Source organism: Mytilus galloprovincialis, chromosome 2, assembly GCF_965363235.1.
Source record: "Mytilus galloprovincialis chromosome 2, xbMytGall1.hap1.1, whole genome shotgun sequence".
Taxonomy (NCBI): Eukaryota; Metazoa; Mollusca; class Bivalvia; order Mytilida; family Mytilidae; genus Mytilus; species Mytilus galloprovincialis.
The window spans coordinates 87972524-87999180 of NC_134839.1; the positions used below are offsets into that span (position 1 = coordinate 87972524).

Here is a 26657-nt window from a genome sequence, read left to right on the forward strand (position 1 = left end):
CAATAGATATTTCGGAAGTAATCAGATGTTACACTCGGAAACTTGTTTTGATTAAAATTAGGTATTGATTTCCGACATATTATGGATGACTATCGGAAGATTGTTATTAAGAGGGTAATCCTTGTTTAGTAAAGATCGTTTAAGTTAATAATTACTTCGGTTTTAGTTGTGCTCTTGTTGGTTAGTCTTTAGTATTCTATGCTGTCTTATGGTAGCACAATACAAAGATTTTATACTTCTATTCCCAAGTTTTAAAATGCTTTAACTTTCTTTATAATGCTTGAAAATGTATGAAAGTAGTATTTATGGATAGCTAACAGATTACTCTTTCACATTATTGCAAGGTTAGTATTATACAACAATTATGTAATCATAATGTGCAATTATAATGTGAGCTGTGTCTACAAAATTTTACAAGAAATTTCCACTTTCAACTACAATTAGCTTCTTCGTGGTTATTCCCAGAGGGTTGTTTTTATTATAGGATGTTCCTAGAGCCATTATCTACAAAATAGTGTCTCAGATTTTGAATAGAATGTATAGATCAAATTTTACAACTCAAACATTATCTCCTTTTATGTGGTAAGGATGTTTACACTAATTACTGATTTATGAGAGAATGGAATACGATAGTGATAATTTGAGACATCCTTTGGTAGCTCCTACTGTGTTGATTAAGATTTCGTTAAAAAAAATCCTGTATAGTTATAGAGATGATAGAGCTTAATTCATTCAAGTGAACTGACCAATATTTTGCCATTAATTGAATAATAATTGATTACATAATTGTTGCATACCAAATATATTGCACTCATTTAAAAGATTAATCTTTAATCTATCTCCAATACCTCGTTTATTAATCTATATGCAGTCTTAAGAAAGTAACACCATTTTAAAGGTTGGAGATTGGAAATATAAAAAAATCTTTGTATTGTGCTACCTTATGTGTACTTATATTTGTCTTGTGGTCGTTGTTTTTTTGGTTTTTTTTTACCATGGCATTGTGATTTTTTTTATCGACGTACGAGTTTGAATATCCCCAGTAAAACAACATGAAAAAACGAATATTAATCCCAATAAAATCCATGTAGTACTTAGTAAAGAAATATAGATAAGAGAAAAGAAAAAACGGAATTGACTTCATAAGTCAATTGTATTTTAAAAGAATGTCCGTTCTGTATCTTCTGTTTTGTTTTAACCAAGACCTTTTTTAACCAAGGAAAACTATCATTGATATGTTCATAATGATAAATTTACTGTTAACCAAAACTTTAAATTTATGAAATACTAAGGCTTTTCAACCTTAGGAATATATTACCTTAGCTGCATTTGGCAAAACTTTTAGAAATTTTTGGTCCTCAACTTCGCGCGTCTGGCGTATATATAAAAAAATTATCTTGGTATCTATGATGAGTTTATCTACTCTTCGCAACCATGACTGATCCCCTTAACCAGTTAGACAGATTATGACAAAAATATTTATTAGGTATAAATATAGTTGGGGAGAGTTTGTTTTGCAGAGGGAGGTCTGTATTTATCCTTCTTTACATTGACCTTTATCTTACACAAAAAATGAAACCTAGAAATCTAAGTGAATGAGGAGCTTTTATTACCAAAATGTACATAACAGGAGTATTCAGGAGTATTCAAATTTTGTCCAAGATCATATCGGACTGAGGTAGCTGATGAAATCTTTTTTTAATGATATCTTAATTTGTCAACAGAGAATTAAGAAAAATATGTTGGCAATCATGTTATTACCGAATCATATCTACTATGCCGATGATCTCCTTGGGACTAACAGTCGTAGACTGTTGTTTTGTGTGGCAGAACGAACTCTATATGACTGTGTATCATGTAATCGTTGATTTATGAGGAACAACTTCCAATTTTCGTGGTTATTTTCTGTTATTTGTCCTTGTATCGCCGATTTAATATTTCTTTAACTTGCCTTTGATGTCTTCTGTCTTGTTTTTTTTCACATCTATTCCTGGACAAATTGTTCTCACATATTTTCTAACATAGGTAAATGATACTTATTAGCAACATAGTATATAATTTCAAATACTGAAATAAAAAAATCATTATGCTTATTTGTCAAAAGGCAATTCTTCATTATCAGATATAAATTATTAAGACAAAACTCATCTTTTGATAATATGTTTGATAAAATTGAGAATGGAAATGGGGAATGTGTCAAAGAGACAACAACCCGACCAAATAAAAAACAACAGCAGAGGGTCACCAACAGGTCTTCAATGTAGCGAGAAATTCCCGCACCCGGAGGCGTCCTTCAGCTGGCCCCTAAACAAATATATACTAGTCCAGTGATAATGAACGCCATACTAATTTCCAAATTGTACACAAGAAACTAAAATTAAAATAATACAAGACTAACAAAGGCCAGAGGCTCCTGACTTGGGACAGGCGCAAAAATGCGGCGGGGTTAAACATGTTTGTGAGATCTCAACCCTCCCCCTATACCTCTAACCAATGTAGTAAAGTAAACGCATAACAATACGCACATTAAAATTCAGTTCAAGAGAAATCCGAGTCTGATGTCAGAAGATGTAACCAAAGAAAATAAACAAAATGACAATAATACATAAATAACAACAGACTACTAGCAGTTAAATGACATGCCAGCTCCAGACTTCAATTAAACTGACTGAAAGATTATGATTTCATCATATGAACATCAGGCACAATCCGTCCCGTTAGGGGTTTAGTATCATACCATCATAACATATATGTGAAGAACATAATCCGTGTCATGCCAACAACTGTTTTTAGAATAAATGTGTTTAGTTCCGATGCAAAGACCTTATCAGTGACTCAATATTAACGCCAAAATATGCAATCTTTAATGACTTGACAACAGTATCGTAATTATATCCCTTCTTAATAAGTCTATTCAAAGGTTTTGTAAGTTTCTGAGGTGAATACTGACACCTTTGTGCTTTATAAAGAATATTACCATAAAAAATTGGATGTGAAATACCTGAACGTATTAGAAGTCTGCATGTTGAGCTATATTTACGAATGATGTCTTTATACCGATGATAAAATTTAGTAAATGTTTTGACTAGTTTGTGATATCGAAAACCCTGGTGTAATAATTTTTCAGTAATACATAAATTTCTCTCGTTAAAATCTAAAACATTGTTACAAACACGAGCGAATCGTACAAGTTGAGATATATAAACACCATAAGATGGTGACAAGGGAACTTCACCATCTAAAAACGGATAATTAACGATAGGAAATGAAAAATCATCCCTTTTATCATAAATTTTAGTATTCAGCTTTCCATTAGTGATATAGATATCAAGATCGAGAAAAGGGCAGTGGTCATTGTTAGTATTAGCTTTATTTAAAGTAAGTTCAACAGGATAAATTTCATTAATATACATACTGAAGTCGTCATTATTGAGAGCCAAAATGTCATCCAAATATCTAAAAGTATTATTAAATTTGTTTATCAGATGTTATTTCGATGGGTCTTTGCTTATTTTTGTCATAAATTGTAACTCATAACAATACAAAAACAGGTCCGCAATAAGTGGTGCACAGTTAGTCCCCATTGGAATTCCGATAATCTGACGATATACGGAATTTCCAAAGCGAACAAAAATGTTATCTAGTAAAAATTCAAGGGCATATATAGTATCAAAGCATGTCCAATTAACATAGCTTTTTTGTTTATTGCTACTAAAAAATGACCTAAAAGAGTTTGAACATATATATTCACATTCTGATTTTTTGAATGCCCATTTAATTAGGTGTGTGAATTTTTTCTTAATGAGAATGTGAGGCAATGTGGTATACAGGGTAGAAAAATCAAAACTTTGAACAGATTCAAAATCACCAATATAAGCATGCAATTTATCAAGTACTTCCAACGAGTTCTTGACACTCCAAAAGTAATTTATTCCACTATTTTCGAAGGCCTTATTTGAACAATTCATTATCAGGTTTTTAATTGTACCAAGTGTGCTGGTAAGAAGAATAGACAATTTAGTAGTTGAACAATGGCTTGAAGACGAAATAAATCTATATTTGTAAGGGGTTTTGTGTAGCTTCGGAAGCCAATACATAGTTGGGACTTTCATTGTATTTGGGTCTGCTTGTAAAGCGGTGGCTAAAAGTTTATGTTTGTTACAGATTTCGTTTTCTGAAAATGGAGTCAGTTGGAATGTTGGTGAATTGGTGATTTCCTTTTTCAGAACCTCAATGTAAAATTTACGTCAAACAATAATAATATTATTAGCAGCTTTATCTGCCGGGACAAAAACAAATTCCTTGGCTAGTTCTTTTAGTTTATGTTTGATACGAGAAATAGGTTTATTGTGGTTATTGTTTATAGTAAAATGTTCTTTAAAATGTTGAATACGTATATCAACTATCTTCATTACTGAATTAAAAAAAGAATCCAAAGATTTTTTGTCAGCTTTTTCCCGTTTTATCCATTTCATACAGTAAGTATGGAGTGAGTCGTGGATGATATTACGACACTCATTCCAATTAATAATTGACGGGGGACGATATTTAGGTCCTTTACTGAGGAATGATTTTAACTCTCGGTCTTGAACGATGTTAAGATCTCCTGTTATAACATGGGAAATGGGTGCATAAATATATTCGGAATTACTGCAATTACATGAAGTAGGTGTATTTTCACTGATATTAACATCTTTACAATATTGACTATAATTAAACACAAATTTCCGGGTAGATTTCTTGTAAATATAACAAATGAGAGGTAGCTCAGTATTGTCAAAATATCCAGGAATTTGTTATTTAACAGAATGGTCGTTAAATATACCGGCAATATTTACAAAATCAAAGCCTTTATTGACATACTTAATTTTAATAAAATGTTTTTTATGATCTTCAGGGCGATCAATTTTGGGAAAAAATTTAGAATAACAATATGCCATAATAAATTGAACAATTTCATACTTAGGACTGCTATATGAAATTGTGTTGCAATCCTCCAAAATTTTATTTAACTTATTAACCGGTAACGAACAGAGTTTACATGTTAGTCAAAAAACTTTGATGTCTTCCTATGAATGATTAAAACCTATTTACACCTCCATATCATGATGTCTCTGATTACTACGGTACATCAATTGAAACTCCTTTAAGGGGATAATTTTGAGGAATGTATGAATAATTATGTTCGCCTGAAGTTATGTCCAGACCAATTCGAAATCATTTACTTTCCAGAAACTCATAGACTATAAAACCGTAGTCCATTGTACTATTTGCAGCAAAATTATTATTTGTACCTGTGTACTTTATTTTTCTAACGCCATGTTTTTCCAAGATTATAGTTTTTTAATTGATATTGTATTTATATTATGTCATGGACCAAATATATTCGTTCACTTGTGTTTACATGGTTTTGTAAATATGTGTTAAGCCATTTTAACTGATATTTCATAGAGTGTCTTTCTGTATTGAAATATAACACTACTATTTAATGATTTAAAAGTAGTAATTATATTGGCCCTTCGTAGCTTATTGATCGGTGTGAGCAAAGACTCAGTGTTGAAGGCCGTACTTAGTCCTTTAATTTTTCACTTTTACCTGTGACTTGGATGGAGAGTTGTCTCATTGACAACATGTCATACCACATCTATGAACAAAAGAAAAGATGATATTTGTAAAATTTAATTATTTATTGTAAGAATAATATTGTATTTATTTATATGATTAATCATTTAATTCGATTGGCTGGATCGTTTTCCGTTGTTTGATTACAAATACAAGTAGTAGAAAGCAAAATTCATACTATTATGATTTTATTTTACAAAATTTTGATGTTTCTGCCTTTGGTTTGACTTATTTATTTAAATGAATCCAAATCACGATAAAATTCAACTTGTAACATAAAGATATTTGTCATAAAAAGATATAGGTAAAGTGTTGTTAGTTTGGTAACTCTTCACTAGTCCTATCTTATTTTTGCATGGTATTCTGCTGTATATCTATTGGAATTTTGGTTCCCCAATGCTCTTCAACTATAAATTCTTTGGCTTTTTAACTATTTTGATCTGAGTTTCACTGATGAGCTTATGTAGACAAAATATAAGCCTGTTATCTCTGATAACTAATAACTACAGTGATATTTTTAAGTAAAGATGTTTCAATACTAATCTAGTGTCGATTTGAGTTGCACGAAACATTATCAATATGTATGCATCATATCGTGTGGATGTGTATTTTAAGAGACTCAAATACTTAAAACGCTTGCACGTTTTATGTGTGTTATCAAGGTCGTTTTTGTATTTGGAACGTTTATACAGATTAGAGGACAAACAGCTTATATTTCAGGCGTAATATCAGATTTCTAATTATTACTTGTTTAATTTATTTGACGAATGGGTCTCACTCTTTATTCTTATTTGAATGTATAGTTGATATAAAATAATTGTATGACATTTAAAGTGATTTATTCAAATACATTTTAAATTGCTTCATTGCACACACAAACTGGTATTATTATAACAAAGCAGGAAGTTCCGATATTTGAACTATTTGAATTCAAAAAATGGAATGAATTTTGAATAAGGTATGTTTTTTCGTATATATTTTATAATGTATATAACGCTTAAGATAAACTCATGGAACTTTACAGAATGTTGACTAGCAAAATTGTTTGAAATGAGACAACTAAAAAATTATTGTACAAAAGTGGCACTATGCAAGTTATTGTAATTTGAATAAAACACATCGTGAAATATTTACAGATCTGTTTCTAACATCGAATCGAGTATTTTATAAGACGTACAAATATTTTCAAGAATTTTCCCCTTAAGTATGTGTCGCTCAAACATACACATATATAGTTTTTGTTATCCTGTATATTTTTCAAATATATAGAAAGCGACAACGTGTATTAAAACATACACATTTAAAATTATAAAATAAAATATCTACACCAGCTCTATAGAACTCCAAAATGCTGAAAGCTTATTTTCAACAATTAATCTCAAAATTCGAAGATTTTTCACTATAGTTTCATATTGTTTTTCCAATGCACTAAAGTATAGTTTCGATTTGGTAACTTTTGTATTTAAGGATTTTATACCATGGCAACAACTGGGCATTGTCACCGATTCGTTCTCTGAATGAAAGAGTAGTATATCATTGCTGTAGATTTTCGATCGATCGCTTTTTTGTTACAGCAGGTGAAAGCTTTAAAAAATATAACAATTTTACAAATGAAAATTTATATTTGAATAACAGTTGTTCATTACAAAGGAAATATTTACCTGTGGAAAAATTTCGATTTAAAAAAAATATCTATGTTCATTTTTATTCTGTGGTTAGTTACCACTTTAGTGTTGAAATGAATATCAATTATATGGTCATTTTTATATATTTATTGTATGCAAAAGTATGAATTATTCTAAATACTAAGGATGTTCTTATCCCAGGCATAGATAACCTTAACCGTATTTGTTACAACTTTTTGTTATTTTGGGTTATCGTTGCTCTTCAAGTTTGTGGACGAAACGTGCGTCTGGCGTATTGAATTATAAGCCTGTTACCTTTGATTGTTACCATGTCGAAATGTTCTATTGTATTGTTTCTTTTTGCATTTCTCTGTCCTGAATGTTCGTGCATTTATTTGTACTGTAGCCCTGTCATATAATGTTGTCATTTTAGTGTAATATTTAACATTGCACGAAATTTGGTTAGCCACAAAAACAGGTTCAACCCAGCATTTTTTCTTAAAATGTCCTTTACCAAGTCAGGAAAATGGCAGTTGTTATCTTAGAGTTCGTTTCTATGTGTGTAGCATGGTCGTTTGGTTTTTGTTGCACTTCGAAATAAACTCATCATAGATACCAGGATTAAATTTTGTATTTACGCCATGCGCGTGTTTCGTCTACAAAAGACTCATCAGTGACGTTCGAATCCAAAAAAGTTGAGGACCAAAGTTCCTAAACGTTTTGCCAAATACAACTCTCAGTTTAAGTTTGTAACCCGGATTTGTTTTCTCTCAATCGATGTATGACTTTCGAACAGCGGTAGACTACTGTTGCCTTTATTTAGAACTCATTCATCGATGGTGTATTTTTCGCGAGGGTTAAGAGAAAAAAAGGCAAGTTTACAGACGGAAATTTCACATCATTCCAATTAACATAATAAAGCTAATAAAAAGATTATCATTGCCAATGGTAATGGTTTTCAGGCCACTTCCATCGATTTAGATGCATTTCAATGTCATCTGCACAGGTAAATCTTGATTTAGGTAATCTATTTTGAAGCTTATTAAGGTCAATTGGTTTATATGAGCTGGAACGCAATAACAATATTAAAACAATTTTGTAAACATGCAAGTGCAATAAATCTATAATTGAAATTATAAATTTGAATTGTAACTGTCTACATACAGGTTCAGTACAATATACAATTTAATCTTATTAATGTCAATTGGGACATTCTAGATCGAATTCTATAAAAGTTTCATGTCATATTAAGACATTTTGTGTGTGCATGCAATTGCAGTCGGCGTATGGATTTGTGTTTGTCATTCTTTAATAATTATATTGCATGTATGTTTCATAATATTGCGTTACTTTAATTGACTAACAGCAATCTCGCGTTCGTCTGCAATTGACATTCATTACACAATGAAATTTAATATTCAGAATGACATGAGGTACCATTATAAATTGCACAGGTAAATTAATTAAAAACTTGATAGAAATCGTGTTTTCATGATCCTAGCTAACAAATGTAATTATCAGTATTAAATGCTTCTTTTTGTAATTTCATTGGGTTGTAAAAGCATTGACCGTACGCAAATGTTTAGAATGCAGCGCTTCCCCGCTTCATACAAAATGCACTTCGGTCAACGCTTTTACACCCCAATGAATTTACCAAAAGATCCATTCAATTCTTAAATACAAACTCATGTCTTATAGTATTTTCGTACCTTGTAGATTTGAAAGCTTCTGATGGCATCGTCTAAGAAAAAGAAACCTTCCATATTAAGACGATTGGCTATTTCTGATTCAGATTGTGCTGTTTCTGATTCAGATGGTATCAGCATATCGGTATGACTTACATTCTTGTCAAATTTGTTTTGCTTCAAACGTCAACATGTCTAATGAAAAGAACATTGATAGAGTTATTTGAAAATAAAAGGGACCCGGTCTTTCATAATTACTGTTTAAAGTTCTTTAAGTATACATAAGAGAATCTACTTTAATCGATAAATTTTTAATTAAAAGAACTGTGAATATTTTACCTTATCAATTGTGTACTGGTTTCAACAGTCTAAATCAAAATGAGATATCCAAGTTATACGAATAGCATTTAATGAGGGTTCGTCACCAGTAGCTTGATACAAGAGCAAATTAAATCAAAGTCAACGAAAAAGGGTGCATAGAACAATGAACACTACACATAAGAACATGATTGTACCAAGTCAGAAAAATGACAATTTTAAATTCGTTTGATGGGTTTCAGCTTTTAATTTTGTCATTTGATTTGGGACTTTCCATTCTGAATTTTCCTCGGTGGTCTGTATTTTTGTTTATACTTTTATATCCCAGTTATTTGTCAATATAAAACTAGTTCAATCATAATTGGTAATGTTGTAGATGTTCTGTTATTTGAAGCACATCCTTCTCTTTTCAAATGCATTTAAAGAAGGTTCGTCGCCAGTAGCTCGATACGCTGATACAAGAGCAAATTAAATCAGAGATCAAGGTCAACGAAAAAGAGTGCATAGAACAATGAACACTACTTAAGAACATGCTTGTACCAAGTCAGGAATATCGATTTATGAATTTCGAACAGCGGTATACTACTGTTGCCTTTATTTTTCTGCTACTAAAAGCACATCCTTCTCTATATGTGACACCCATCAGAACTTCTTACAATGAAAAATACCACATACGTTTAGGGTAAATCAATGTTCTAAACTCTCATAGATTAGCAATCAACAAATTTGTGGTGGCACAAAAGCGATGCACGATTTTGGAATATCAAACGTTTGTTGGAAAGTGTATCAACCAGTAGCAATGATGTTCAACATTCCGATAATACATAATCAGGAGTACTGTATTGATGAAAATGCTTTTTATTTGTAGGATTAATTCATTTGTTTTATTTGTCTAATCAGTCATTGGTTTTGTCATTTTGAAGTCAAAGAATAAAACAGAGTGCCAAAGGTTAATTGAATTATGGTATCATGTTATTCTACAACGATAAATAAAAATATCCAAATTATTTAGATAAATCAGTCTGATATGTCATTGAGAAATTAAATTCGTGATCATCCGAATAATGTTTTTTTCAAAGTACCTTCTACGCCATTTTATGATGAAATAGCTTACTTCTTTGTTAAAACACTAATGGCTAGTATGAGTGTTATATAGGGTTTAACCTTTATTTGTATAACAGGGTCGGATTTAGGCGGGGGAGTGGCGGGCGTGCGCTCCCCCTAAAATTTGCAAAGCATGGGTTGTTTCAACTTATTTGAGTATCAGAAGAGACCATTCCATCTTTTTTAACATCCCAAGTATATGTAAAACAGTCAGTTTAACGGAATCAACTTGATAACTAATCAACTGACCTACGATTTATTTAAGTTCTATAAATATTATATACTTCAAAGGGTGGTGTCAAACGCGGAGCTGCGTTTCATGACAAATATAAACGCAAGGTTTTTAGCAGTTTAAAAAGTAAAAACAATTGTTACAATGTATTTACGGTTTTTATAATTAATTTCTTTGATAATCCAAGTTCCAAAACGTCCCTCACTCACTTTCACAATTTCATCATGACATGGCCAAGAAAACAGTCCAGGTGAGATTATTTGTTAATATCTTTCATGGTAGATAGAAATACTGATTCAAGCGAAAGGTTAGTTTATAATTTGTATCTCTGTGTCTATATATATTGCTTACTTGCAACCTAAAATTTTTGCCGAATTATGTACCGTATTACAATGTACATGCATGGAATCCCCAGAAAATAAACATAACTTCGTAAATGCACCTCATTTTGATTTTAGATGTTTGTGGCGAACACAGTATATAGATGTTTGTGGCGAACACAGTATATAGATGTTTGTGGCGAACACAGTATATATAAAGTCTGGCACGACCTCCGAAAATAAAATAAAAAAATATATTATGAAAGGACAATTAAAAATCACGGGGAAAAGTAATAATTATCTTACACTTGTATGCTGTTGTGATCTGTCTCGTCTCACTTTGCGTCCGTCGGTCCTCTTATCTATCTGTCAACTCTTCACATTTCAATTGTCTTAACCAAGTTTGTCAGGGATGGTGTTATGGAGTGTTAAAGTAATTCTTAAGTTAACCGGTTTCATTTCGCATTATTGAAACCTTGTACAATTGGCTTAGACACACTGACAATGTGCAAAACAAGGGTTATTTTTTTTTTTGCGATGTTCCTGTATTTCTTTATGTCACAACTACCATTGTACCAGTACCATGTCTTTCAAGGATTAGTTAAGATATTACCTGATATTGCTGTATAGATAATTTTACGACAAGTGCTGGTGTCTTGATTGTAGATTTGCAAAGGAACACAGAATCAAAATAAAATGTTTGCATAATCTTCAGCTTCTGGTTTTGAGGCAGCAGCTTTATAACTGTAACTTTATAAACTCATATATGCAATATGAATCTCTTAGTGCGTAAGTTAGGGGTGGTAGATTTTTCTAATTTGTAGGAGACCTTGCCATCATAACTAGGAGTCTAGGCGGTTCTTCGCGGAACAAGAACATTTTGTTTTACCTCTGTCTGTCGAGCCGTCAGTCAGTCGCTACTGATTGTAGATTGTTTTAAGGGTGGATTTAGGCGGTTTCTGCTTGAAACTTTAATTTCTCGCTAATTTTCCACACAATAGTTCAAAAAACCTACATTGCACCCCTTTAGAAGAATATTTTAATAATTTTACCTCAAAATTTTTCTGGCTTCGCTCCGCTCGGCGAATATAGAACTTGCGCCCCCTAATCTAAAATCCTGGATCCGCCCATGTATAATACGTAGTTCTAATGTTATTACAATCAAAATTCATTCAGATCGTCACCATGCATTACTGGAATGTATACGTGAAAATAAATAGAGATTAGAAAATTCAAGAATATTTTATTTTTCATTCTTAGGACACCTTATCTTTTGATTTCAAGGATGAAAGGGAAATTCCCGATGAAGTCCATAAAACGGCATGTGTAAGTAGCTTATATTTATTTATAATCATATCTTTTAATTACTGAGTTTTCTTAGTCTTCCAAAAGACCACAAACTGTGTCTGACAGTTAACTTTTCTGGTTCTTTGTATAGGTGTATAGAGTTTGCTATACTAGGCGATAACAGGTGCATTTTAAAGTTCAGTATAATGTTTTTAACTCCGTGTTATTTGAGTTTTTCCTAGGATCTGTATAGAATTCTAACTTGGAAAAGTGATCGATTAATCAAGTAATTGAGATATCATACCTTATTCAACCCATAATTTTGCTGAATATGGTAGTCATCATAAAAGTGATGGTATAATTGTAACACCTCTCTTACAGATATGAAATTACGTACAGGTAAACATCTATAGGTCACTGTACTTCCTTGAAAAATGAATAAAATCCAAACCAGATAAAAACTATAAACGACCCCGAAATGACAAATGTAAATCAATTCAAAAGTGAAATCAAACGGCCTGATTTATGTACAACACATTACACGAAAAATAAATATCATATACAGCAACAAACGATTGTCACTGAATTACAGGCTACTGATTTATGACAGACACTTTCAGATTGCAGCTGGGTTAAACATGTTTGCTGGCGCCAATCCCTCCCTCTAACCAGTCTCAGTAATGTATCAGTGTATGTTTCGTCATGTCATATATTTGATTCATATTTACTCACTGAGCCCACTAGCCAACACTTAAAGAGTTGGCATGAATTTTTATTCATATGTTCATAAATTAGATGCTTTATTCGACAAAACCTTTCTTAATTTTTTGTTCCTCAATAATTTTTAACTTCACACTGTAATTTATCTTTTAAACTTTTATTCAAGCACCATGTACAAATCTTTTTGTGAAAAAAAACCTCGCTAGCGTACAAAATTTGAATCCTGGTATATATTTAGAGTTTGTTTACAATCACTGGATTAAATCCAATACTAGTGGAGGTTTACCAGCCAAGTAGTCAACACTCAGTGTTGACATGAATATGGTAACAATTATCAATTAACTGTATACATGACTTTGATTTTTTAAGCGAAACACGCGTATGGCGAACATAATATTAATTCTGATATTTATGATGAGTTTATTGCCAGTGGTTTTGAACATCCATTTATAAATTTATTTTATAGAGTGAAGCAGCGAATGTGTTATCAAGGATGGCCACATTTGATAGAAATGCGAAAAGTAATTTATATAAAGTGTATGAAGAAATAGAAGATATTGTTAAAAGCAAGCATTTCTTTCCTGAGATAAACGAAGAATTGACAGCAGAATTTGGAGATATTATCAAATTGGTCCATAAGCAGAAAGCTGATGTGTGTGAAGACATCTGTCCAATTGTTATCACAGGTTTGTATTTGTTTGTTCAATGTTACAGGTTAGTGATCCTACAAGTGAGTATTTGATTGTGTTTTATTTTTAAGAAAGAATATCACTATGCTTGAATACATTATTTTAACAAAATGAGAAATTAACGTATGCCAAATTTTACAAATTAAATGAAATAGACTGCAATTTTCTGTTGTGAAATGAAAACCAATACTGTTGATTTTGAATGATCAGATTAATTTAAAACGACGTTGACTGTATTCATTAAATATGAACAAATATATAAATAGTGATAAATAAAGTTACCAGAAGTTAACCGCTGTTTCAAAGTCATAAAACGATTGAGAGAAAAAAAATCCGGGTTACAAACTTAAACCGATGGAAACACATCAACTATAAGAGGAAAACAACGAAACATTTAAGTGTAACAAAAAACAAAAGACAATACAGAAACGAACTCAAAGCTGCTACTACACTGTCTATTTATGGATAAGGAAATTTGGAATGATTGCCTCTGAAACAACTATCCACCAAAGTTCAAATAAAGTGGATGTTAGCAACTATAGGCAGCAGTGTGGCCTTCAACAATGAGAAAAAAACCATACCGTATAGTAGAATAATAAAGACTCCGACATGTAAAATATGAACAATTCAGTTAAAGCTAAAGTTAAGCTAACGGCCTTTTTCATAACCAAAACAAATTACGAAAAACAATACTGACCGACGTGAATCACCAACAACTGAACTAAAGGCTCCTGACTTGGGACTTTCGACAGTTAAAGATGGGCTTCAAAAATATTGTGAGGAGATATATTCTACCAGTGGTGTTAACCAGATGTGGATTCTCAAAAATTCGAAAGATCTACTGCTTAACCTTCAATCACAATCTTTGCAATTTTGCAGCAACATAAAAACTTTTGTTTTTTCTACGCTATATACTACTATTCCCCATGCTCAGTTGAAAGATCGACTACACCATCTCATAAAACAGAGCTTTTTCTATAAAAATGGAAATCGTAGATACAAATTTCTTGTTTTGGGTTACAATAATTCATATTTTGTGAAAAATCACACTGAATCTCCCAGAAAATATACAGAAGATGATATTATCAAAATGCTGGACTTTTTGATCGACAATATATTTGTTGAGTTTGGAGGATATATATTTCAACAGACAGTCGGTATTTCAATGGGTACTAATTGTGCACCCCTGCTGGCTGATTTGTTTTTGTACTCGTATGAAGCAGAATTCATTCAGAACCTTCTAAAAGACAAAAAGAAAAAGCACCTTGCGAAATTCTTTAATTTTACTTTCCGATATATTGATGATGTTCTATCATTGAATAACCCATATTTCAGCCAATACTTATATACATCTCATATATCCAAGTGAACTTGAAATTAAGGATACCACATATACTAGAAAGACTGCTTCATACCTTGATCTTTTCCTCAATATTGACGTAGATGGACGAATTCACACGAAAATCTATGATAAACGGGACGATTTCAACTTCCCAATTATCAATTTCCCATTTCTCAGCAGTAACATACCCTCTGCCCCTTCGTATGGTGTTTACATATCACAATTGATACGTTATTCTCGTGCTTGTTCACACTATACGGACTTCATATACAGGAGTGTGCTCCTTACGCAGAAACTGCTCCAACAAAGTTATGAGGAGGACAGATTAAAATTGACACTCCGTAAATTTTATGGACACCATCACGATTTGGTGGATCCATACGATGTTTCGTTGACCAAACTAGCTAAGGACATTTTTACCACATGGTAGATTGTGTTTTGTCATAATGTCGTCTAATCTTTTAATTACCAAATGTGACTTATTCCCGATTGTGACTGTTTTGCCGAGTGTGAACTCGCATACTATAAGACGTGGTACGGTACTTGTCCATCCCAAATTCATGTACTTAGTTTAAATGTTTAAAGTTATATTTGTAATTCTCATCGGATTTTGTCAAATGTGTTGACGTCTTTTCTATTATATTTATGTGTTATGGTAACGAAAATTAATCACCGCCTTCATTTATCAGATTTGATTTCGTTCAACGTAATCAGTACGATATTTTACGTTTGAAGTTAGATGCAAAATATACCGGACATAGTTTTATAATATAGTTAATTGCTACCTTAGTTTGATATTAATAAGTATTAAAATGTGCTTTGTTATTAAATGCAATATCAGTATTTAGTTCAAATATATAATCTTAAATTAATCCTAATTCTATCTTATTCATTCTTATGTGACGTCATTTTTCATTTTTTGATGATCTGTTTTACAAATTCAAATGACGTCATTTTTTCGTCATTTTTCAGTTTCAAATAGGACGTCACTTGGCGTAGAGGTTTAAACGTATTCGGATGTGTCTACTTTTGTGTTTCAAATGTCTGGTTATGTAAATGTATTTCAGTTGTTTCCTGTAATTAGTTAATACTTCAGTTTTATCATGTACATCTTTTGAATATTCATTTTATAAAATTTACTGTTTGCAAAAGTATAAATTATTCTAAATTATAGGGATTTTCTGGTAACTAACAGAAAACCCTTGCCGTTTTTGGCACAACCTTTTTGATCTTTTGGTCCTCGATGCTGTTCAACTTTGTACTCGTTTCGGCTTTTAAACTTTTGTATCTGGGCGTCACACGTAGGTCTTGTGTGGACAAAATACACTTGTGGCGTATTAAAATTTTGATACTTGTTGCCTTTTGTTGGCTGTTGTTCGTGTGATTCTTTGTCAATTGTGTTCTCCAATTTATTTATATTGTAGTCCTGTGTTGTCATTTTGATGTTATATTTCACATGGCCATAAAAGTGCGAGGTTTTGCATGCCACAAAACCAGGTTCAACCCACCATTTTTTTCCTTTAAAAATGCCCTGTACCAAGTCAGGAATATGGCCATTGTTATATTATAGTTCGTTTCTGTGTGTATTACATTATAACGTTGTGTCGTTTGTTTTCTCTTATTTTTGAGTGTAAATTCACATTGCGATAAGACGTGTCACGGTACTTGTCTATCCCAAATTCATGTATTTGGTTTTGATGTTATATATATATGTTATATTTGTTATTCTCGTGGGATTTTGTCTATGTGTGTTACATTTTAGTGTTATGTCGTTGTTCTCCTCTTATATTTAATGCGTTTCCCTCGGTTTTAGTTTGTTACCCCGATTTTGTTTTTTGTCCATGGATTTATGAGTTTTGAACAGCGGTATACTACTGTTGCCTTTATTTACACATATAGAATGAGGCGGGGTTAAACATGTTTGTGGGCACTTAAATATCCCCTAACACTGGACAGTGGTGTAACATCACAACATTAGAACAAACTATAAAAATCAGTTGAAAACAGTTTAACTCATCATGTCGATACAGAAAACAGTTTAACTGATCATGTCGATACAGAGAAACATTAAACAAAAACATCCTGATATGGTTTAGATCTTCTGCCAGTAAATAACAATAACATGTATAAATTTGTTCGCTCGAAGTGGTTTCTAAATTCACCTTCTTAATAAACGCTTTCATGTAATTAAACTTAAAGGAATAAGTAAATTTATTGGAAGTTAATTTTGCCGTAGGGTATAACATACCAAAATAGTTATCAAAGGTATCAGAATTATAATGTAATACGCCAGGCGCACGTTTCGTCTACATAAGAATCATCAGTGACGCTCATATCAAAATAGTTATAAAGCCAAACAAGTACAAAGTTGAAGAGCATTGAGGACCCAAAATTCAAAAAAGTTGTGCCAAATACGACTAAGGTAATCTATTCATCGAACAACAAAATCCTTAGTTCTTCAAAAAAAAAAATCAAAGTTTTGTAACAGGAAATTTATAAAAAATGACCATATAATTGATATCCATGTCAACACCGGAGTGCTCAAATGTCCACCAGCAATGGCATCGCCCTGTTGTGTAAATAGTTATCAAATGTACCAGGATTCTAATTTAATACGCCAGACGCGCGTTTCGTCCACAAAACAGTGACGTTCAGAGCAAATTGTAAATTAAGAAATTATTGCTGGTTTTTTTTAATGCAAATAATACGACCAGTCGAGTCTCACAATAATAAATCTCGCATATAGATATCTGGTACATATAATGCGTTTTGTTTAAATATACTTTTTCACTTTTTTGGTCTTTTGGAAAATGTTGTTTGTGCTGTCTTTAGACCCTTCTACAACGAAATTTGTTTTACATGCACACGTATAAAAATTGCGGTTTTTTATCCAACGCAATCATAGGTTTGAACGTAGTTTTAAATTTAGACTTGTTTATATTTTTTCGTTTGGGCTTGTATCATATTTTTCCTCCGGTTTATATGATCCGTTCATCCTATATTGACTCTTAAAATTAAGAGTTTATCTGAAATTGAGGGTAAATCATATGGACTTCCAATTACCGTTTCGATACCTAACATCATTGAAGAGACATATATTGTCGAAATCTAGATCTGGTGTCCAACAAAAAAAATATGGACACCTTGTGTTTGTGGCATAACATCTTGGTCACAAGTTTATTGGGTTTTCTGTTTAGTATTAAATTTATATTAAGATCCATTTTGCTACATCTTGTGATCAATTTTATTTGGCAATCGCCAATGGCAGTCAGTAGAATTTAAGAACATCAGTTGTTCGACCTGTTAGTCAAATGCGTTTTGTTTAAATATACTTTTTCACTTTTTTTGGTCAAGATGTTGTTTGTGTGTTAGACCCTTCTACAACGAAATTTGTTTTACTTGCACACGTATAAAAATTGCGGTTTTTATCCAACGCAATCATAGGTTTGAACGTAGTTTTCAATTTAGACTTGTATATATATCTGTTTAAAGCTTTTCCTGAAATCGCAATTTTTTAAAATCTCGCAATTTTGTTGAATCTTCAATTGTTGCAATAATAAATGCAGGCAATAATTTCTGAATTCACAGTACAAAAAAAAAAGAAAGGTCAACAAAGTATTGACACTTTATTCGTATTGATATTTCCCAATAATGTAATTATACCTCAATTACCTAAAATTTGATACTACAATGATTTAAAATATTTTCCTCAAAATATAGTTTTATGTCACCTTATATCTATGGATATACTAATTGAAAACGAAATTTAATGTAATTTTACCATTCAAATGTGCACATCGTGGTGATATTCTTTCAAGGAGAGACCAGCGCTGGAAAGAGTACTTTCGTTAACTTATTACTTGGAGTAGAACTTCTTCCTCAGTCACCTTTGACCTGTACTTCACCGATATGTCGTATCAGTAACGGAGATAACAAAAGAATACTATTGACAGACAGTGAGGACAAACAGCATAATCTGAATCTTGCTGATATCCAAGGAGTCGAAGAAATGAGGATACTTCTGAAGGATTATATATGTGCTACTGAAGCCGGGGAGAAGTATAAAGCTGTAGATATATGCTGGCCTATTCCTTGTCTGCAGGTAAATTTACAACGAAATTCTGGAATAAATAACTGAACTTATTCTGTAAATGCTTTTTGATAAATGCATTTTCTGTTTTTCGCATAATTTTGTTTGTTTTGGGATTTTAACACAGTGATGACTATTGTAACCATAGGTTGACTATTTTACCGATTATGCCTGATTTGTTCACGCATCGTTGTAAAAATAACGGAATCTGATGCGATTGTCATAAAAGTGAGTGGTCTAGCGCTATAAAACCAGGTTCAACCCACCATTTCCTATCAGGTTCAATCCACCATTTCCTACATTTGAAAATGCCAGTACCAAGTCAGGAATATGCCAGTTGTTCTGCATTCGTTTGATGAGTTTTATCCTTTGTCTTTGATTTTGCATTTTGATAAGAGACTTTCCGTTTTGAATTTTTCTCGGAGTTCAGTATTTTTGTGATTTTACTTTTTCTTAAAAAATTGTGTAAAATGAAGACATGAGACAGAAAACATTTAATAACAAAGTCTTCGATCTTTTGATATACACACAATTTGTAAGGATATGGTACCATATAACGATTTAAAGTGAAGTAACAAAAACTGCCGTTAACAGAGAGGCCTTTATTCTTTAAAATAGTTTATTTAAAAAAAAAAATCTCTAACTTTTATCCTCTCTATTTTGTTTTACAATTATTATTTATTTTCTTCTGATACACATTTTCAAACATTCCATTTCAAGGAAGAGGGGTTTTTTTCAGAGTAAAATAATGATTGTGGATACACCTGGTATAAGCCCAGACAACGATATTCTCGCAACGCGTTTGTTTGAGTACCTTCCATCGGCTCTGGCATTTATTTATATCATCAATCCAACAAACGCAGGAGGAGTTCAGAGTGATAGAGTGAGTATTATATAGCTAGTTAACTTATTAGGGATAATCGTGTTAGCATTTAATTGTGCGAGATTAACACTTTTTATGTATTATATTTCTCCTCGCGGAGTGTATAATCAACACATAAGAGATTAAACTTTTTGTTACTTTACTTTTTATTATACTAATAATTTTATGCAAATGTGTAAAGTGTTGATATTATAGATTATACAACATTTGCAGTACAAGTTGTTGTTGAGTTATATTTTAAACAGCATTGCATGTATATATGTATAGATGTTTTTTTCTGAACATTGACATTTAATAAAAATATAGTTTTAATCGGTTTTTACTGCTTGTTAGGAACTACTCTTCTCATCTTTTAAACTCATTGTTAACAGCTTCAAAGAATATTAGACGAACAAGAAAGACGTATATGTAGGGGTGTAAAGACTGTGTTTGATCCAAGAAGAGCAATATTTGTATGTAACAAATGGGACCAGATGCATGAGGACGAAGAAAAAGTATTCAATCATATCAAAGAGAAACTTTCTAATAAATGGACTAATTTCGACAGCAGTAAAATGTACAAGATCAGTGCGTGGGAGGTAAATTATTTTACGTCTTATGTATCTTTTTTTCCGTTTATATAATATTTACTTATAAAATATATCCTCATTAGACAGTGATAATGCAGCGATACAGCTAAAGCATGTATCCCGTTTCTCTCAAGGATTTGCATTGACAAAGAAAAATGTCATGAATCATACAATTAAGTTTAGTAAAATATGCAAAAAATCATATTTTGAAATGATCTTTATGTTATTGGTGTAGTAAATATATAGAATTAAATGAAGTATGATCAACTTTGTGTTCTTTTAACTTTTTGGGTTTTTTATATTTGTTTCTAAAAAAAAAGTATCTGTATTGAATGACGTTAATTTGTAAGTTGCATTATCTGATGTTTTATTGGTTACCAGCTTCTTAAACTGAATTCAAAGTAAATTGAATGATATTTTTGTATGCGAAAACAAAACTTACATGCTTTTTCGGTAAAATAAAACGACGTCACTAACGTGATCATAGAGGATGTTTGTAGCAGTCATATTTCCTTAAATCATAGAGGTGCTCATATGACATGAGTGTATATTTTTGTCTAAACTAATATGATAGTATTGAACAGTTTAATCAAATTTCAGTGCAATTCGTTGGGTTGGTCGCATGAAGTAACATATTAGTAAATTGGCTGAAATAGTATTGTATTGGTCCAAAGCAAACAATTCAGAAAGTAATCATAATTTACGATGCCAAGATAATCTATGATATTACAACAAAAAGACTTTCCATGAAGCAATTTAACCAGTTGATCAGTTTGATGGCAAATTCAAACTGCAATTTAGTCAACTGTTTAAGCCAGTGTAATTGAAATACACAAAAGCCTACTAAATATGCACAGTGAATAAATTCATAAAGTGTTATGTCGAATAGAATATATGGTGTGAACAAACTCTTTCAGGTTTAATCCACCATTTTCTACATTTGAAAATGCCTGTACCAAGTCAGGAATATGACAGTTCTTGTCCATTCGTTTTTGATTTGTTTTGTTATTTGATTTTGCCATGTGATTATGGACTTTCCGAATAGATTTTCCTCTAAGTTCAGTAATTTTGTGATTTTACTTTTCACTGTGATTTCGTCCAAAAACTTATGAGCAGTTTATTGCATATTTAAAAAAAAATCACTGTTCATTTCAAAGTCAACTTTTTTCGACATTCACGAACATATGAATGTTCGGTTGTTGTTGAATGTAAGATTGGTGGAATTATTTTTCTAATTTAAATGACTATCATAAGAAATAAAAAAAAAAACAAAAAATAAAAAAACACCTTTTCTTCAATTTGTGATATCTACTAATAACTACATGCTGTTTCTCCTCGTTATTCTCAGGAAATGCAAAGATCGAAGAATGACCAACCGATTTCTGATAACTTCAAAGCTCTACTTAAAGGAATAGATCAAATGATACCTGCATGTCTCCATGAAAAAATATTTCGGCACGCGAGGTAAATAGTTATCAAAGGTACCAGGCTTATAACTTGTAACGCCAGTCGCGCGTTTCGTCTACATAAGACTCATCAGTGGCGCTCAGATCAAAATAGTAAGAAAGTCAAACAAGTATAAAGTGAAAAGCACTGAGGACCAAAATGTTCAAAAAATTGTGCCAAATACAGCTACAGTAATCTCTGCCTTTGATAAGAAAATCCTTAGAATTTCGAATATTTCGTACTTTTGCAAACAGTTAAAGTCGTGTACCAATAAACCGTAATTTGGTATTGTAAATTGGCAATGATGAACAATTAAACAATGAAAATATACAAATAATAGAATGTGGTAGGAATGCCGATGAGATAATTCTCCATCAGACACCAAATGACGTAAATAAAGGCAACATTAGTATACCGATGTTCAAAACTCATAAATCGATAGAAAAGTACAAATCCGGGTCATAAACCAAAACCGAGGGAAACGCATTAAATACAAGAGAATGACGACACAACATTAAAATGTAACATACACAGAAACGAACTAAGCATTAGACAAAATCCGATGAGAATAACAAATACAACATCAAAACTAAATACATGAATTTGGGATAGAAAAGTACCGTGACACGTCTTATAATAATGTGAATTCACACTCAAATATAAGAGGAAACATACGACACAAAAGAAACACAACGTTAAAATATAACACACACAGAAACGAACTATAATATTACAATGACCATATTCCTGACTTGGTACAGGACATTTTTTAAAGAAAAAAATGGTGGGTTGAACCTTGTTAAATATAATATTAAAATGACAACACAACATTACAGGACTACAATACAAATAAACAGAACACAATTGACATCGTAACACACGAATAATAGCTAACAAAAGGCAACAGGTTTAAAATTTAATACGCCAGAAGTGCGCTTTGTCCACACAAGACTCACCAGTAATGTCCAGATACAAAAGTTTGAAAGCCAAAACAAGTACACAGTTGAACAGCATCGAGGACCAAAAGTTCAAAAGTTCAAAAATGTTGTGCCAAAAACGACCAGGGTTTTCTGTTAGGTACCAGAACATCCCTATTATTTAGAACAATTTATACCTTTGCAAACAGTAAATTTATTAAAATGACTATATAAAAGATATACATGATAAAACTGAAGTATTAACTAATTACAGAAAACAACCGGATACATTACATAACCCGACAAAATCCAAAAGTTACCATTACTTGGTTATCGTATGACATTTAACGATGCACAAATCCCATACTGCATAGTATGCAATAAAATACCCCAAAATGACAATGTTAAACAATTTAAACGAGAAAAATAACGGCCTGATTTATCTCCAAAGCTATAAACGCAAAACAAATACGGTATTGTTAGTCTTGTATGTTTTAATTTTATTTCATTTTATGTTTTGGAGTTTAGTGTGACGTTCATTTTCAATAACCAAGTACTCAATTTTATTTAAGGGCCGGCTGACGACCACCTCCTTGTGCGGAATTTTCTCTCTTCGTTGAAGACCTATAAATGTTCTTCTGCTGTTTTCTGCTCTTTAATCGGGTTGTTGTCTCTTTGACAAATTCCCCATTTCCGTTCTCAATTCTATACAGCAACAAACGATAATAACTACATTACATGGTCCTAACTAAACACGTTAATACACAAAGTGGCAGTGTTTAACATGTATGTGTTGCAGTAAAATTTAGGAACAAACTACATAAATCAATCGAAAAGGGGCTAAATACATCAGGTCGATATAACGAACATAACCCCTAAAATGACAAAATAAGACACAATGAATCGATTTGAGAGTAATCGCAGGTACTTAAAGCTAGTTCAAGGACAATATCAACTAAAAGTAAATCGTGTGTCTCAGAATAAAGCTTTTTTCAAAACACTTAAGAATATACCTTACATCAAGATAGATATTTTTCGGTTTTAACTGTAATATTTGAGTAATTTAGATATGAAGTTAATGAGGGTTAGTTAAACTTATGATTTTGATACACATCTCATTACACTTACAAAAGTCATTCCAACTAAAAATCTTCTCTTCAAATTTCACCATTAAAGTCAGCCTTGGTATACATTGCAGTTGGCAGAGATATTTCCTAGACAGGCTAAACTTCAAACTTGCAGCTCGGATGATTAATGCAAGACGAACTGAAGATGAAAAAAAAATGATGGCTAAACAAGTCATGAAGAGGGTTCAAAAAGTTAGAGAGAATATCACAGCTGTAAGTAAGTGTGTCAAAATAATAAATACAAATACAAAAAACCGCGACTCTAAATGTTTTTGAACAAACGAAAATATAAACCGAACATTAAAATATCAACGAAAAAACTGAAAAAGTAATCCAAATACTGGTGAACACCAAACTGAATTTTCTTTTGAGCAAAAATGTTTAACTGAAGATATGAATGACTGAAATATATTAATCGATTGAAATCGGATAAAAATAGTTTTCTTCGAACTGTTATTATCTTTTCAAATGTTTTCATTGTCATTACATTTTTCTAAAATTTTTATTGACCCTTCATTAAACCATGTGTTTTGCTTTGAAATTGGTAAATATTTTTAATGGGTCAAACATTTTTGTATGAATAGGTACAATCGAAACTAAAATGCGTAGCAACTGAACAGTGTCTAAACAGATATTAAAAGATTACTTTGTATTTCTATATAAAAACACTGAGTAAGAAAATCGTTTATTTTTTTCATTGTTTTCATTTTGTCATTTCATTTTTCTAAATTTTTTGATTGACCCTTCATTAAGCCATGTGTTATGCTTTGAAATTTTTAATGGGTCAAACATTTTTGTATGAATAGGTACAATCGAAACTAAAAGGCGTAGCAACTGATCAGTGTCTAAAACGTGCAGAACAGCTTTATCATTACTTACATCTTCCGGGAACACAGAATAAACTGTGTTCATGGACGGAAGATGATCTACCAGAAAATGATGATATTGACAAGATTCACACGGAATTAATGTGTTTGGTGGAGGAGTGTATAGCTAGAGAAATAAAAACATGGCTAAAAGAAACTAGTAATGGTGGACTTCCCGAATTTATGGAAGAAAAGTTGAAGAAGGAATGTTCAATAATTGAATCTGAGTGTACTGAAATAGACAATACAATTCTTGGACAATCGTTTAGTACTTGTGAACTAGGTATGACCAGTACATGGGAATCAGAAAAGGATAAGTCATTTCTTACAAAAATCCCCCTTAGATATAAAGTGGCCATTCTTGTAACATTTCCACTATGGGCGCCATTGTCTTTAGTCGTTGGTTTATTTGCTATCCCTTATGGTATTAAGTATTTTTCAAATGAATCTATTAAAAACAGAAGAAGTGTTAGAAGTTACAATGAAAATAAACAAATGTGTGCAAAATATGTTTTAGACCACATGCTGACGAAAATTGATATAAAATTTCTGAAGGAGAAAGTTTTCGGACAATTTCTAAATGAAATTAATAACCGAATAGATCAATTCTGTAAATTTACCATTCCTAGAAGAATTTCGGCAGGGGAAATATTGGTCAAAAGAATCAAAATAGACATAAGGCAACCACACGAAATAAGAAAACAATGTATTTTAGTAGATAATGACTTCAAATCTGTGTACGGGCGTGTTTTGTACATTTATATGGAGTATTTTGATATGTTAAAGTTAAGTCGATCCTATGTTCGAAAGAAAAACCTTTCAAATGACATTGAAGTGTTTGTAAATGGAGAATGGAAAGATGCAGCAGTAAAACAAATGCAATGGTCATACAGTAACAATGCAAACTGCTCAGTGCTGAGTGAAATCCAGATATTACGGTAAACACATTTTATACTGTAAACATCGAAATACACGATATAACATTCATCAAATATGAAGAGTAAAGGACATTTACATTATGTAAAGAACACTTTTAAAATACAGGTGTATGTGTACTTTGGTCCTAATGTTTAGACGAATAAGAAAATAATTAATAATGGCGAAATAAAAAGATTAGTTGGTATTTCTATACATGAAACACTGAGTAAGAAAGTCGTTTATTTTATAAATTAAGGTAAATTGTAAGTATGAATACATATGGTCTTACTTTCAGAAAATAAACTTTAAAAATACATACAGAATAAATTATATAACCTTATAGCCAGTATTTTTTCGCTTTGTAGAAACATCAATCATAAAAATATTTTAGATGTTTTTGGAATAACATTTGCAACTCGAAAAAAATGCCACATCCTTCAAATCCACTCAGAAAAGTGTGATAAAAGTTTAGAGACTGTAATTTTTAATAGTACAGAACAAGATAAACCTTGGAGGAAATGTATTCATCTTTATCTATGTCAGTGTTTAGAGGCACTAACTTATCTTCACGAACATGATATCATGCATGGAAACGTCAAACCTTCGAATATTTTGGTAAGTCCATAAATAATTTATCTTTTCTCAGTGTCGTTTATTCATTTTAGTGCCCGCAATAAGTTCAACGATAATGATAGAGCCAAGTTAAAAATAGATATCTTAAACCAGTAATGTGATTACAGAATTTGACACAAATCATGGAAAACTGAACGGTTCGATTAATGGAAAGAATTCTCTAAAAACCAGATCTTTATCTTTAAATAAAACTGTTGAAAAATTTCGTTTTAATTGGTTTCTTTTTAGCTCACCTGGCCCACAGGGCCAAGTGAGCTCTTCTCA

The 26657-nt window shown here is 31.7% G+C and overlaps 1 protein-coding gene across 1 annotated transcript; it reads left to right on the forward strand.

Annotated features, from left to right (window-relative positions):
* Positions 1-9036: 9036 nt before the first annotated feature.
* On the forward strand, positions 9037-25784 carry LOC143062570 (dynamin-like protein A). Its single transcript, XM_076234232.1, has 9 exons — positions 9037-9077; positions 12167-12232; positions 13380-13599; positions 18763-19046; positions 19774-19917; positions 20289-20495; positions 21835-21950; positions 24048-24189; positions 25629-25784. Exons 3-9 carry the CDS (start codon positions 13407-13409, stop codon positions 25782-25784), a joined length of 1242 nt encoding a protein of 413 aa, XP_076090347.1. The 5' UTR covers positions 9037-9077; positions 12167-12232; positions 13380-13406.
* Positions 25785-26657: the final 873 nt, after the last annotated feature.

Bases quoted from the DNA above. Each gene is read 5' to 3' on its own strand.
- LOC143062570 (XM_076234232.1), top strand. From the start codon at position 13,407: ATGGCCACATTTGATAGAAATGCGAAAAGTAATTTATATAAAGTGTAT. The intron at 19,047-19,773 runs GTAAATTTACAA...GGTTTTTTTCAG, and splicing joins GGCCTATTCCTTGTCTGCAG to AGTAAAATAATGATTGTGGA. The intron at 19,918-20,288 runs GTGAGTATTATA...CATTGTTAACAG, and splicing joins GAGGAGTTCAGAGTGATAGA to CTTCAAAGAATATTAGACGA.